Raw genomic sequence first — 14,051 nt, forward strand, 5'->3', positions numbered from 1 at the left:
ATTGGTGGTGAACGATACGCTAGGTAACACACTAATTTAGAACCTTGCTACTGACCTCCCTTTTGCAAGATCTAGATTGTCCTTTTGGTGTATTTGATCATGTGTGACATAGAAGAAGATGCCCTTGAAATCGTAAATGGGCATGGCTGGATTTGAGCCGGGCTATGGGGCTCTAAGAGGTAGCCTGAGCTTAGCCCGATTAATGAATAGGCCTAAAATTTAGGCCCAAGTTTGTCCCTCATACCTAATATTTCAATGCAAGCCCATAAGTCTAATAGGACAACCCTACCATTTACCATTAAGCCATGGGCTTAAACCCATTGGTGGGCTGGTCGATCCCCTGTGAATGCCAATCCTTAGATTACCCAAAATCCATGCTCCATCTTTTAGTTGGGCCATGGATTCCTTGGAAAATCTATTGGACATGAACACATGGGGCTCACTTATGAGTAACAACTAGTGGGTGAGTCCCACACCAGTTTCATTTTTTCTTTCTTTTTTCTTTTTTTAATCCACTCTACAGTTTAAAGTTAAATTTTAGACTTTGAAGTTTAAATTCAACTTCGAATTTGAGTTCAAGGAAGAGTAAGATTGGATGCGACTGGATAATTATCAACCTCTTCAAAAAAAATTTACCCTTCCCTTGGTAGCAGACAGTTCGGACGATGGTTGTGTCCCTAACCCAGTCAGTGGCACATTTCCTAGAGAAGCGAACAGTAGCGAGCTGTTAGTTTCCTGGAGAACGGTGGTACCACCGGCAGGTTGCTGATACTCGTCATGCATGTCGGAAACGCTCTCAAAAGCTATTTTTTAACTGTCTTTTTCGCCATTGATGCGGTAGTCGATAAGCCCCTCTTGCTTAGGTTGTTCCTATTACTTCGGTATGTCCTACCACAGCAGGGGTCACCGTCTGCAGAATCAACAGAATCGGCCTTCTCCCACTTCACATCTCCTTTTGCATCTTCAAACGAACATGGTTCTTCGACATCATGCCTTTGAGATGCATTACACTGTAAGCGGCACAGTATCTAACACAGTCAGCTTGCATGTACTTTGGATTCAGCATCCTGATACGCGAAGATCTTATTAATAGCATAAAAAAGTTGTCATTTATCAAAGGGGGGAAAATAAGAAATAATATATCTATAAATTTTGTCCATTAGCCCATTTCTTATATAAATAAGATCTAAGCTATTAATTGTAACTCGGGACCATCTTAATCCTAAAATCATAGGGGTGGTCAAACATCTCTGCTGCCATAGTGGTTAGGCAGACTACTAAACTTACATCATACATCTTTGACTTTTGCAGAGGTCCCAAGACTGTATAGACCATCGGATCATGTGGGCCCACCCATCAATGCCGTCTTTCAAAATTCGGGCGAATGGTTTCTACCCACTACAGAAGGTACCTCTTTCTAGCCATTGATTAGATGGTATGATCATCAGAACAAAGGATTGCTCATTCAAGGGTAGACCCCACACATTCTAAGGTCCAAATCAATAAGGAGCGTCTATTTTCTAAGCCATTGTTTCAATAGTTAGGTGGCATTTGGCACCCAATGTTTGGGTGTATTTGGAGTGCATTTGGTGTTGTATAATTGAAAATAAATGAAATTGATGGCAAATGAAAATTTACTTTTTAATGTGTTTTGAAATCCTCTGTTTTGTTGTGAATTCATATAATTCAGTGAAATAACTTATTTTATACCTCTCTTTCTAAAGTCAAGAGAGTCGCATTAGTAACAAAAGTGTTGCTTGACTACTAAACACTGTACATGGGGTACGTTGATGATACCTAAAACAATCTAGTTACTACCAACAAAATTTATTGTACTATCAAAATGTTAGCCGTCTAAATGGATGGCTAAAATTCAATGCAAGTTGCTTATTTGTCATCTTTACATTTGTGGCCCACTTGAGCCTCAAAATTTCTTCATTTTAGTGAAAGTATATATGTCAATGGGTTTATTACAATCAATCTAACAAATATTACATATGTGGGCCATCTAAATGGACAATTAAAAATCTTTAGCAAATTGCTTATTTGTGATCCTTACATTTGTGGCCCACCTGAGCCTAAAAAATTCCTCAATTTAGTGAAAGTGAATATGTCGATGACTTATTACAATCATTTTCCTAATTAAAGGTGTTCTTACGTAAATTTTGAATTATAAAGTATTCCAATTACAAGTTACCAAACATATTTGAGTATTCTAATTTACACCGTTATGATAAGTAAGATTTAAATATCAATTCATTCCAAATACAAGCTTAGCTTAAAAGTAACTTACAATAAGGACATATGATGGACATTGATCATAAAACTCCAATGTGAACTTGTTATCCATTAGCAATTTATCAAATGATTAAGATAACTATGCCGAAGTGATGCTTGAAGTAGTCATTAAACAAAGGTCATCCATGTGATAGACCGTTAAAAGGGTAATTTTTTACAAAAAACTTGGCTGACCATCCGCCTTTTTTTATCCGACCCGAACAAAACCTACCTTATGCATATAGATCTCTATCTGTACGGATGAATCAATAAAAATGAAAATATCCCTACTTTTTTCAGCCGCTTTATCTAAAAAATAAAGAATATTTTTATTCAAAATTTTCTTTTCATATCTGAAAAATTTACTTTGGTGACATAAGTTTTCGACCGTCCAAAAAAAAAAAAAAAAGGCATAAAAAGGAAGCATTTACTGTGCTAATTTTAGTCAACTTTATTTTTTTTTTTCATGGCAGTGTTAGATACGGACTATCCATCTCCTATCCATCTAGTAATCTACACTTTTGTCCTGTCTGTTCTAATGGACCAATATCTCAGATTGAAAGATCCCAACCATTGATTAAGGATCCTTTTCACTTGAATGCGGTCCATTATTGTGTTCCTTTTCTCAACCGTCCATTTGTAAGCCAACAAATTGACATCTCAAGATGGTCTAATTGAGGAGCTTTGGAGGCCCAAGCACTATCCTCAGTGGTCTAGCTTACCGAACCCAGGCCCCACTTGCAAGAACTTAAAACCCGAGTATTCAAAAAATTTTGACACACCGGCGGAGTGCGATGGATGATACGCATGTACTTAGAAATTGCGTAGGTGGCATGCAAGTATTTTAAATTAAACTTTCCAATCTATAGGTCTTAGTTTAGAAACATCATGAACTAAAAATTACACTTATTTGATCATCTTACCATTAGATTGATGGACGGTTAAAAAAATATAAAAATCCACTGTGATATTTCAACAAACAGTTATCCAATAATCAGAGGTCGGGATTTGCAAGAAATCTAAAAATTCGGGAATGACATAAATAAAGTGGGTTCCACAATTTAACAGGTTTATTTTGATTTAAAGTTTTCTACATGTACAAATTTCAGAGTGCTCTCGTGTGTCAGGTTTCTTACTCCGTCAGAGCATCAAATAACTCCTAATATACTAATGCCGATTTAGGACATAACCGCCATTGTTTAAAAAGAGAGTCCCAGTTTAGTAAAAAGGAAAAAAGAAGAGCCTCATATATTATCTTCTTTCTCCCGCATTCCACAAAACCTCCAAGGAAACTGAAGCAGCAGAAGACGAGAAAAGAAGAAAAACAGGAACTGAAAAAATCCTATTCCAAAAAGGATAGAAAATAGAGAAAACGAGAAGAATGATGTTGAAGAAGCAGTAGTAGAAGTAGAAGCAGTAGCAGGAGCAGCCATGGCTTCCATTTGCAGCAGCTCTCCTCCTCTACTCGTCCGTACAAACCCTGTCTCTCCTCGCTCTCTATTTTCTATCTCTTTCTCTGCGCAACCTCCGGTCCGTTTTCGTGTCCTAAGAGCCGAAGGGCTTGACCAAGGCGGTGGCCCCAAAAGCCAGGAGGCGGGTGACCCGTCCTTGCTGCGGAAGCCGTCGATATCGTCTTCTACCGGATTCTCCCAAATCTCAGACGTCGATGAGGAGCCTGCTGCGGGTGATGGCGGGAAGAAGGACGATGAGTGGGTGGATTGGGAGGATCAGATTCTGGAGGAGACTGTGCCGCTTGTTGGTTTCGTTAGGATGATCCTTCACTCTGGCAAGTAAGTCTAATTCTTCTGCTTCCCCTCCTTTTAATTCGTAAGTGGTCCTATGACTTATTAGTTGTAATTTGGATCGGATTATGGAACGTTTGATGAGGGCTTAAAGGTTCCAGCAACGGGTTCGATTGTTGGCAATGCCCTTTCCAAAATTCAAGTCTGATAAGTTCATTGATGTGCATTCCATGCAAGCACAGTGATATGATTCAAAGTCTAGTAGACACGTTCTTCCGCAATGGATCTTTTCATGGTGAGGCTAGCATTACCACCAGCTTTGCATCCAGCAGTTTACATTGTGTTTGGATGCTAAATAGGATAACGAAAATCCAATTCAATATTGAATAAATGACCGAAGTGAGGGTGGCGTCACTTCAATTCGTAATGAAGACCAAACACCTTAACTGCAATTGTTTCAAGTTATGACCTGAAAAATCATAATTTCAATTTGGGGGTGATCACTCATTTTGGTCATTTTTCAATTGAATTGTTGCAATTCTATTCAACTAAGCATAGAAAATTTGGCATGAAGTGTTGTCTAGATGTCTTCAATCTGTGCAGAAATAAGGGGTTTCGATCGATCAAACAGACTGCTCGATCAATCAAGTGAACCTCGGATTAAACAGATTGGTCTTTGGACAGTTTTGGACAGGTTCGATCGATCGCCCTTGGAGGTTCGAGCGATCGATATAATTTGGAAAATTCATGTTCTCTCTGGACACTTTCGATCATGTCTCGATCGATTGAGGGTTGCTCGATTGATGTTGATTGATCGATGCTTAGATTGACGACGCGTGCGGTTTTGGGTAATTGTGCGATTAGTTTCCTATTCTAGGTATAACATTATATATATGGGTGTAATACGTGATTAGGGTAAAACAAGGAGAGCTAGGGTTTTGAAGGGAGAAAACTTGGGTTTTCGCATATATAAGTCGATCTATCTCTTGTGCTTTCATTTTCATACTGGATTGCTTGTCGCTTTGTGCCATGGTTTTTTCCCGCAAAGGTTTTTCCACGTAAAATCATGTGTTCTCTATGTTACTTTGTTTGCGTTTAACTTTTGTTTGTGTGATTAGAATTTGGGGTTGGCTTCCACGGCTCCCAACAAGAAGTCCCTTGGCATTGGTCCCTCCTTGTGACGTGCACAATCTAGTTCATCTGGCACTGGCAGTTCCTAGTCATTTCTATTAGCTATTAAGAGAACAAACATAAATGGATGTCCGAAGAGAACCAAGAGTTCCTTTCTAAGAGTAAAATGTATACCTCATGGTTGACAAGTTAGTCGTCAGGTCACTTTGTGGAACCATACAGGTGTTACAGAGACTAACACTTTTGATCCATGTACTATTACTACTGCTGCATGCTGTCCTCTGGTACCGTTGGACACTATAAAAAAAGGTTTCGTTTCAGCCAGTGTGGCTGTATTGGAACCTTGTCGGCCAATGCTGGTCTACTATATGGGGGTGAAATGATCTAAAAGAAAAGGAACAGGAAAAAGAAACATTAACATGAATAAACGGGATCCATTACAGTGTGTATTGGCTGATATGGACCGTATTGGTTGATAAAGGTGCAAAAATCCCTTTTGTAATTTTTTTTTTTTTCAATCTTTCTCCATTTTTTCACCTATTTTCTTCATCCAAAGCATACAGGAAAGCCAGAAATCATTTCCAACTAGATCTAGGCCTATTTTGGAGATCAAAGTGTAAGATAATGTGATTCAACTAATCAAAGCATGAGCCTATATCAACGATAAAACATAATATCATATCAATTTATAAGAGTCACTAAAGATTAAGAATTTCTAATTACCAACGGCTTTAACACTAAAGTTAGAGGTTAAAGACTTGAAAGTGATTATTTTTTCCCAATCTTTCTCCGTTTTCTGCCCCCTTTTTTTCATTGAAAGCATAGAAGGGCTAGAAAATCATTTTCAACTAGATCTAGGCCTATTTTGGAGATCAAAACATAAGATCTAAGCGTGATTCAACTAATCAGAGTGGGGGTAGCCTATATCGATGAAGAAAACACAACATCATAGCAATTTATAAGTATCACTAAAAATTAAGAATTTCTAATTCCTAATTTGCTTTAACACCTAAGTTAGAGGTGAAAGACTAAAAAAGTTCAGCTTCAGGCAGGTGAGTCTGACAAACAATGTTCTTACCAAAGAATGATTTGATACACCATTGAATGCTTGTAAAAACTTCAACAAAATGATAGATTCCTGGCCTTTTCATTTTTTCCTATAATTCTTTGGTATTTTCGGGCCAAAAGAGGGGCTGATATGGGTGCTTATCAGCTGATGCTGGCCATATTGGCCTGTATTGTATTGTTTTTCGGAGGGACAATGTGCACCCCAAACATTGGTTGCAACGCTAACTTGTCCATTATGAAGGACTACATGAGTGTTGTTTTGAGAGGTCTGCAACACTTGCAGAAGAAGCGCCCTGACCCTGAGCCATTTTTAAGTACTGACATGAATGGCATCAGGGATGATAAGAGTAAGTCCCTACTTTGACCTCTCCATTGTAAAGACTAGATGTAGGAATATACACTTTAGAGAATGCAATATTTACTTGTGGCAAGTGCAGCATGGAGACTACCTGTTTATAACAATTAATGACATCAATTAAGAGGGATTGTATGATCTAGAGGATACATGAACTGTTTCATACTTGTTGTGTCGAAGTCTCATAAACTATGAACCTTTGACAGCTTAGTGAGTACCTTGCTTGGAAACCTTGCACATGTACTTGACATATGAAGCTTCTCGTCAAGACATCTGCCTGGAAATATTTTCTTTGGCAGGAAAACCACATGGATGTATTCGACAATTCTGCATGTGTAGAAGTCAAGTACCACAAGCTAGCCTTTGATTGTGCATTTATTATTTTAGCAGGAGGTCCTTATGGATGCATGTGACCATTCTAAGTTATCAGAGATCAATTCGATTCATATTGGCTTTGAGCACTTGACAACCTTGATGGGCTCTGGATAATATGTCTCTCTACAATAATCCAAGGGATGCCAAGGAAATAAGGTCCAAGTTGCTTGTTGTTGCTCATCCCTCAATAGAAGAAGACTGGAGAAGCATCGTGGAATCTATTCTTAGACCTTGTTACTGTAATAAAATCTGGTTGTAAAGTTTTTGAGAGGGTCTTAAAGTTTGTTCATCTCAGCCCCAAGTATTCCAAATTCTTGGTTCATATAAAATGTCGTACTTTGGTCATACAACGAGATACGATGTTCATTGGGCTATGACCCACCCAAGGTGGAGCTGGATGTACTTCCAGAATCTCATGCACCTCTGCCATGATATGGTGTTAGAGACACTTAATGGGACTTGGGTAGGGAAGGAAAGAGTTTCATACAGGAATTATTCACACAAACGTATTGACTTCAGGTACCTTGTTGAGTGAGAGGTTTAGGACCAAAGTAAAGAAAAGGTTCCCAACAAGACTTTCTTAAAGAAACTATCTCCATCATATTGCTTACGATGAGAAAGGGTACCTCATCATATCAAGGTTATCTGTGGGCAAAGGAATTATATAATATGTGATCGGCCCGCATCTTTGCACGGCATACTTGTGTTTTCAATTCTGACAAGTGGGGCCCTTAGTTTGGTGGTCTAGACCATTGGTCGTTGTGTGCAGAGCATGCCCCAAAAATCTCCAAGATGGGCAGATATCAACAACCAACATAGGACCTTCTGTTGAATGTGTATTGTGTAGTTGTGTACCACTGATGCAATTCTCTTAACCATCCTTGTCCCCACCATGTGTGTGATCTTCTTCTCTTAAGCATCTCTTAGATGCATGTAAAGTCATTAAGTTGTAATCTGATTACAGGTGTAAAGTTTTTTCAGGCTGTCCTGTTTGGCTTTAAGCTGTAATCTGATTACAGGGAAACAATTGTCTGTGTTTGAATAACTTTAAATCTGTACACAGCCTGTAATTAAGTATTCACACACAACAGACCTTGGAGTGGTAAATTCTTTAAAAATGATCAAATGACATATAGAGTCTTCACGGAAGATAGATCATTGGGAGAAGACCAACTCAATAAAGCTTGTGGCCGATTCTTATGGTAGACAAATCATTTGGTGGGCCACGGAAGTGGGCCCACTAATTCAAACATAGCACAATCATTTAAGGTTTGACAACAGCGAACACACACACACACACAACCCTAGCAATCCCTTTACCCGTAATCTGAAACATGACTTTTTCTCATGTTTCAGATTACATCCTACAATCTAATTACAAGGAAATATACCCATCCAAACACCCCCTGTAATCTGATTACCTGTAAACAGATTCCCGGCCATCTAAATGGACGGTTAAAAAATATTGGCAAGTTTGTGGCCTACCCAAGACTCAAAATTTCCTCATTTTTAGTTAAAGTATATATTTCAATGGGCTTATTACAATCTTTCTATTAAATATTGCATATGTACACTAACTTGGGATATCACATATATTCTTGGGAATATATTGAAAATTTCAAATGCATTCCAATTCCTCCCATTTACTCCCATCCAAATGGAATATTTTGATTTCAAATGCATTTCATTTACTCCCATCCAAACACAACTTTGTAAGCCATTTACTTCCATTTACAAGCTCCCAATCGAGACCTTAAGGACTTTACAGGGATTCAAATGACCCCTTAACCAGCCGCGGCCTTTTAATGAAATTATCATCTTCAAAAAAATAAAAAAAATCTCTTAACCATCTGTGTCCCACCATGTGTACCAACTAGAATGTCTAGGGCACAAGTTGGAAGTTTAAGATCGATGGGGCATAATGCATCGATGATCTGGATTACCTACCCCCATCCCCACCCTCCCCCCCTGTTAGAATTTAAAACCTGGATATACGTGTATAGATGTGGTCTGTGTTATATAATTCCTCCTGTGCGCATAACCCAATATTCATTATTCATATCTCAATCATGCATGCATGTTTTTAAGAAAAACACAACAAAAAGTGAAGATATAGGAATAGCAATAGTAAAGAATGCAATAAAACACAAAAATTGTTTCTCAATTCACTTCTTCATGTTAGAGATAAAAGAGTCTGTATTTAGATGGATTCTGCTGGTAATTTAGTTTGTATATAGTTTTTAGACCTGGAGACTCTGATTGACTCGTTTGATCTCGAGTCGAGTTGCAGCTCGCCCGAGTGGGAGGGTGTATCAGCCTGACTCGCGTGAGTCAGGGGTGACTCATGGTATCGAACTGGATCAGCTAGTGCCAAATCCCGGTGGATGAGTCTTAAAACCATGGTTACACAGAAAAAGTGTCATGAAAGCTATGATTACTTCTGGGGTGCTCTTCTCAGTAGAATACTAGAGTCAAATGATTGTGGTTTTTCTAGTATAATAAAGTAAGGTACAATACCCAAGGTTTTGTATAACGGTATCGGTGGCTGCATCAGCTGGGCCCAAAAGCAATACGATACAGGGTGTATCGGGCCATATCGTTCCCGTATCAGCTGTATTGTTTTGGTACAAAAAGAAATCTTGAAAAGATATTGGAAAAATATGAGAAAATGTAAAACATCAGGCTTTTTCCTTCCTTCCTTTCTTCCTTCCTTTCTTTCTTCCTTTGTTTCTTTCTTTGTTTCTTTATTTATTTATTTATTTATTTTTTTTAATTTTTACGTCTATGTTTTTAACATTATCTGTCAACTTGAGCGTATGAATTTGTTTGCATCTCTAACCTTTCAAACCATTTCCCCATATCACCATGAGCTAATAGAAACTGAACTATCAGCTAGCCTTGTATACTTTTACTCTGCAGCCTATTTTTATGGGGCTTTAATTTGGAAATTATGTGTAAATTTACTCTCAATATTTTTATTTACTAATTATTGTATTGTATGCAAACTCTTTTGCAGATATGAGAGTGGTGATAGACTCAGTCCAGAGCATGAGAAAACAATTCTGGAAAGGATACTTCCACATCATCCGGAGTTCGAGAAAAAGATAGGATGTGGAATAGACTACATCACGGTACATCTCTCTACTTGGTGCTTTCCAATATTTTATAGCTGCTATTTTTTACCCATCAATGCCGTGTTACACGTCCTGATTTATCTATGCAAGATGCTTCCACATCAACTAGGGAAATTCTTGTGGTTGTATGAAATAGTTTTTTCTATGGAATCATATTTCATATCTTATCCTCACTTTTCATATCTAAAGAGTTTTACCTCTAAAAGCTCATGCTTTGTTTACCTGTTCTCTGTTAGTTGTAGTTCGTCCAATATGTTACTCTGTGTTGAGCAGTTGGCTGATTGGTCTGAATAGATCCACTTATCTTCTTTGAATGATCATACCATGAATATTAAGTGACTGATGCTGATATGCTCTCAAATCTTATTTAACAATCCTGCGGAGTATCCTTGAAATATTGTGATTTTTTTATATATTTTTTGAAGCCATAGTATTGTGGATTCATGCTGGAAAGATCTATGAAACAATTTGATTAATTGCTTCTTGTTTATTTGAATTATGGTTGCACAAAGGCAATCATCTTTCCATGAGGATGGATCATATGAGGAGCGGGAATGCCAGAGTGGTACGTATGTGGCAGAGGTGCATTTGTATGTGTCTATGGACAGGTGGATCCCGTCCACCATGGTGGGATGAAAATTTCTTCCTCCCAAATTTTGATATTGTACACGTTGCATGTGTATCGTGATCCGAACTGTTCTTTTGTTGAAGATAAGAAAAAAATTCAGAGGGAGAGGAGGGAGAAGAACCTTACCCTTTTGTGGGGCTTGGGACCGACTAGCTCATCGGTTATAGACAAACTTCCCAACTTCTATCAATATATATATATATATATATATATATATATGGGAAATGGTTCTATGCGGTTGACCTCATGGGAACTTCCCATGAGGTCAAGCTGTGTGAGCCCCACCGTGATGTGTGTCAAACGTCAACACCGTGCATTTGATGGGTCCCCTTTAAATTATGGGATATCCCAAAAATCAGCCGTATACGGAACTCAGGTGGGCCATACCATCTAAAATCATATGAAGACATGCCTAAAACAAATAAAAGCACTTGGTGGGGTCCACTTGAAATTTGGATGCATCTGAAACTTGGTCCGACCCCTCATCCAAGTGGGACACACATAATGGATTGGCTGGATTTGTGAACCACATCTCGGAGGGCCCAACAAATGATTATAATGTTTTAATGGGAGGGTAACCCCTCTCAACTTGTTTATGTGGTGTGGCCCACACAAGTCATGGATTGACTTGATTTTTAAGCCCGAGGCCCACCATTGAATGATGCATCTGACTGATGAGGTAGATGTTTGACACGCATCACGGTGGGGCCCACACAGCTCGACCTCATGGGAAGTTCCCATGAAGTCGACCGCATAGAATCATTTCCCTATATATATATATATATATATATATATATATATATATATATATAGACACACATGTGTGTGTGTGTGTGCGTGCACTGCTCCCAAGATCTGGTAATGGAGGATTGATGTCAGCTGGGCAGCAGATCATCAAACTTCTGCACCATCAAATCATGAACTCTTGATCATTTGGTCAAACAAGCTCTTGGTAAACAAGATTCATGAAGCTGGGCCCTAATGGCTGGGATAAGGTTCTAATGATGATGATAGTAATGGCGTTGATATTGTAATGTTAGCAAATGTGCTGTTTTTAGCCATGCACCAAAAGTTTTCAGCTGTCTCTTAATTGCCAATTGATTTAATCTCTGTACCCACATAACGATTAAAGTCTTTCATGTCTAAACAAACAGGCCTAGTGTTTATTGATGGACTTGTAATGGGATACTGCTCATTCCATTGTTTTTTTTTTTTTTTCGTCTTCTTTTTTTTCCCCCCTATAAATTACTAGTTCATGGACAAAAAGAAAATTAAAAAAAAAAAAAAAAAGCGCCAAAAAACAACGGCAGATGTTGCCCAATACAAATACAAGTCCTAGAAATGCCTCTCTTGACAAATCTCCTGCCACCTTGGGATTTGCATAGGTGGCAGCAAAAATCCTTAAAACCTAAAAACGCGCTTCCTTTTGCTTCCTTTCAAGTTTATGTGATCGAGTATTATTCGGTTCCCATCAATCATCATCCAAAAGATCTTGGACATATGCAGCTACAAGTATGAAAATCCAAGAGGGGGAAAAAATCACAAACTCACACATACCTTGAGCCATGAACACCATTGAATTCTTCTTTGAGGTTGAACAGTCCAGATCTTCCCTTTGCTAAACCCTTTTAACAAATATAGGGCTTAGATCGAGGGAGGGAAGGAGGGCCAAGAGGATTATAGAAAGGAAAAATTGGTATGTAAGTGTTTTCAAAAAGCTAAAAGGGAGGGTTCTTTGTTGCATTGGGGTGCTTGTCATTTTAAAGGATGTAATCAGGACCAAACAGGAATGTTGGGGGAGTTGAAATTTGGGAAGGATGATTTCTCATCTCTCCTTTTTTTTCGCCTTTAATAAAATTAATCATCTTTCCAAAAAAAAAACTACACAACAAATCCTTTGGAAAGGAACTGATCTTTTAGCTCCTGTGGCATGGAGGCGCTATTGCGAGCATCTCTCTTCCAAGACTGGTAGTTCTGCATTTTGTATTTAAGATTATTGTAAATTCATGAAGATAAGAATCCTTTAAATGCCACTTAAAGAAGCTTTGTTCTCATAATGCTATTCACATACAACAGCTGAAATCCTTAAAACATTCCACATTGCTTTCTTTATTTCCTTAGTAGATAGAATTCTCTTTCTGTCTATGCTTAACTCAGGTACAACTTTTCTGTATAGCTGATAAATTGCATTCCAAAAGAACACGTGCAGGTATCTTGCTACCAAGTGTAATTGAATTTTATTTTTATGGGACAGGTTGGCTACCATCCTGATTTTGAAGACTCACGCTGCTTATTCATAGTCCGAAAGGATGGGGAGGTGGTTGATTTCTCATACTGGAAATGCATAAAAGGTTTGATCAAGAAGAACTATCCACTATATGCGGATAGCTTCATTCTCAGACATTTTCGGCGACGTAGGCGTACTGAATGAAGGAAACCATGAAAAAGGTGCCTCCTCCAGCCATTGTAAAATTACTTCGTATTGTTTCAAATTATAATTGAATATAGGTGGTGGTGCAATCATCTTGTAGCAAGATGTTGTGATATATGGAAAATTGTTGTTGTTCCACCTCTTCTCATCCAACCAAGAGTGTAGAAAACAATCATTATCTGTATCAATTCTTTGCAGGAATGATAGAAACAGTCGTGAATTTTCCTTACCAAATGAGGCATTATTGGTTTTCTATTATGCAGCGAAATGTTGTCATTATCTGGCTGGGGAAGAAAAAAAGATCTCTTTGCAAACATAGCCAAAGAGGGCCTCTCCTTGATCAAATTGGGTTTCATGACTCTGGGTGTTTTCTGATGTAGTGGGAATTGCTGCCCAGAATGTATATTTTGGTGCAATGGATATTTTGGCGGAACTGATCATTAGGTGCAGGAATGTACGATCCTAGACCCATGGATTTGCACACTAGGTTGCAGCCCTTGGTTCAGTGATCAAGAACATTGGACAGATCTCCCTTCAGTTTTTGGTGTGCAGAAGAGAAATAGCAATGGTCCTCATTCAACAAAAAGAGGCCCAAGGTTGGTGGCTAGGATATTCCAATCTGGGAGATTTTGGTCCATGATGGGGTGAATGGACCAATGTTCTGTATCTCTGAACTATGGGCCCAACTAGTAGATAGGGCTGTCAATGGACTGGGTCTCTGAGTCCCGGATTTTGAACTGCTCGGGCGGGGCTGTCAGGCCATGCCTAGGGGTTGTCTTAGGCGTGGATTTTGCTTGGGCTGTCGAGCCAGGCCTAGGGTTGTCTTAGGCCTGGATTTTAAACTGCTCAGACTGGGTTGACTCGGTCGACCTGTTCAAAATTTTATATTAGCGAGGCCCATGGCCTGCCC

General features: G+C 38.7%; 1 protein-coding gene across 1 annotated transcript; it reads left to right on the forward strand.

The window, feature by feature from the left end:
• Positions 1-3,539: 3,539 nt before the first annotated feature.
• Positions 3,540-13,375, forward strand: LOC131242492 (protein DCL, chloroplastic). The gene is made up of 3 exons (XM_058241177.1): positions 3,540-4,067; positions 9,965-10,079; positions 12,965-13,375. Exons 1-3 carry the CDS (start codon positions 3,709-3,711, stop codon positions 13,139-13,141), a joined length of 651 nt encoding a protein of 216 aa, XP_058097160.1. The 5' UTR covers positions 3,540-3,708; the 3' UTR covers positions 13,142-13,375.
• The last annotated feature ends 676 nt before the right edge of the window (positions 13,376-14,051 follow it).

The sequence above is a fragment of the Magnolia sinica genome, chromosome 4, assembly GCF_029962835.1.
Source record: "Magnolia sinica isolate HGM2019 chromosome 4, MsV1, whole genome shotgun sequence".
Lineage (NCBI taxonomy): Eukaryota > Viridiplantae > Streptophyta > Magnoliopsida > Magnoliales > Magnoliaceae > Magnolia > Magnolia sinica.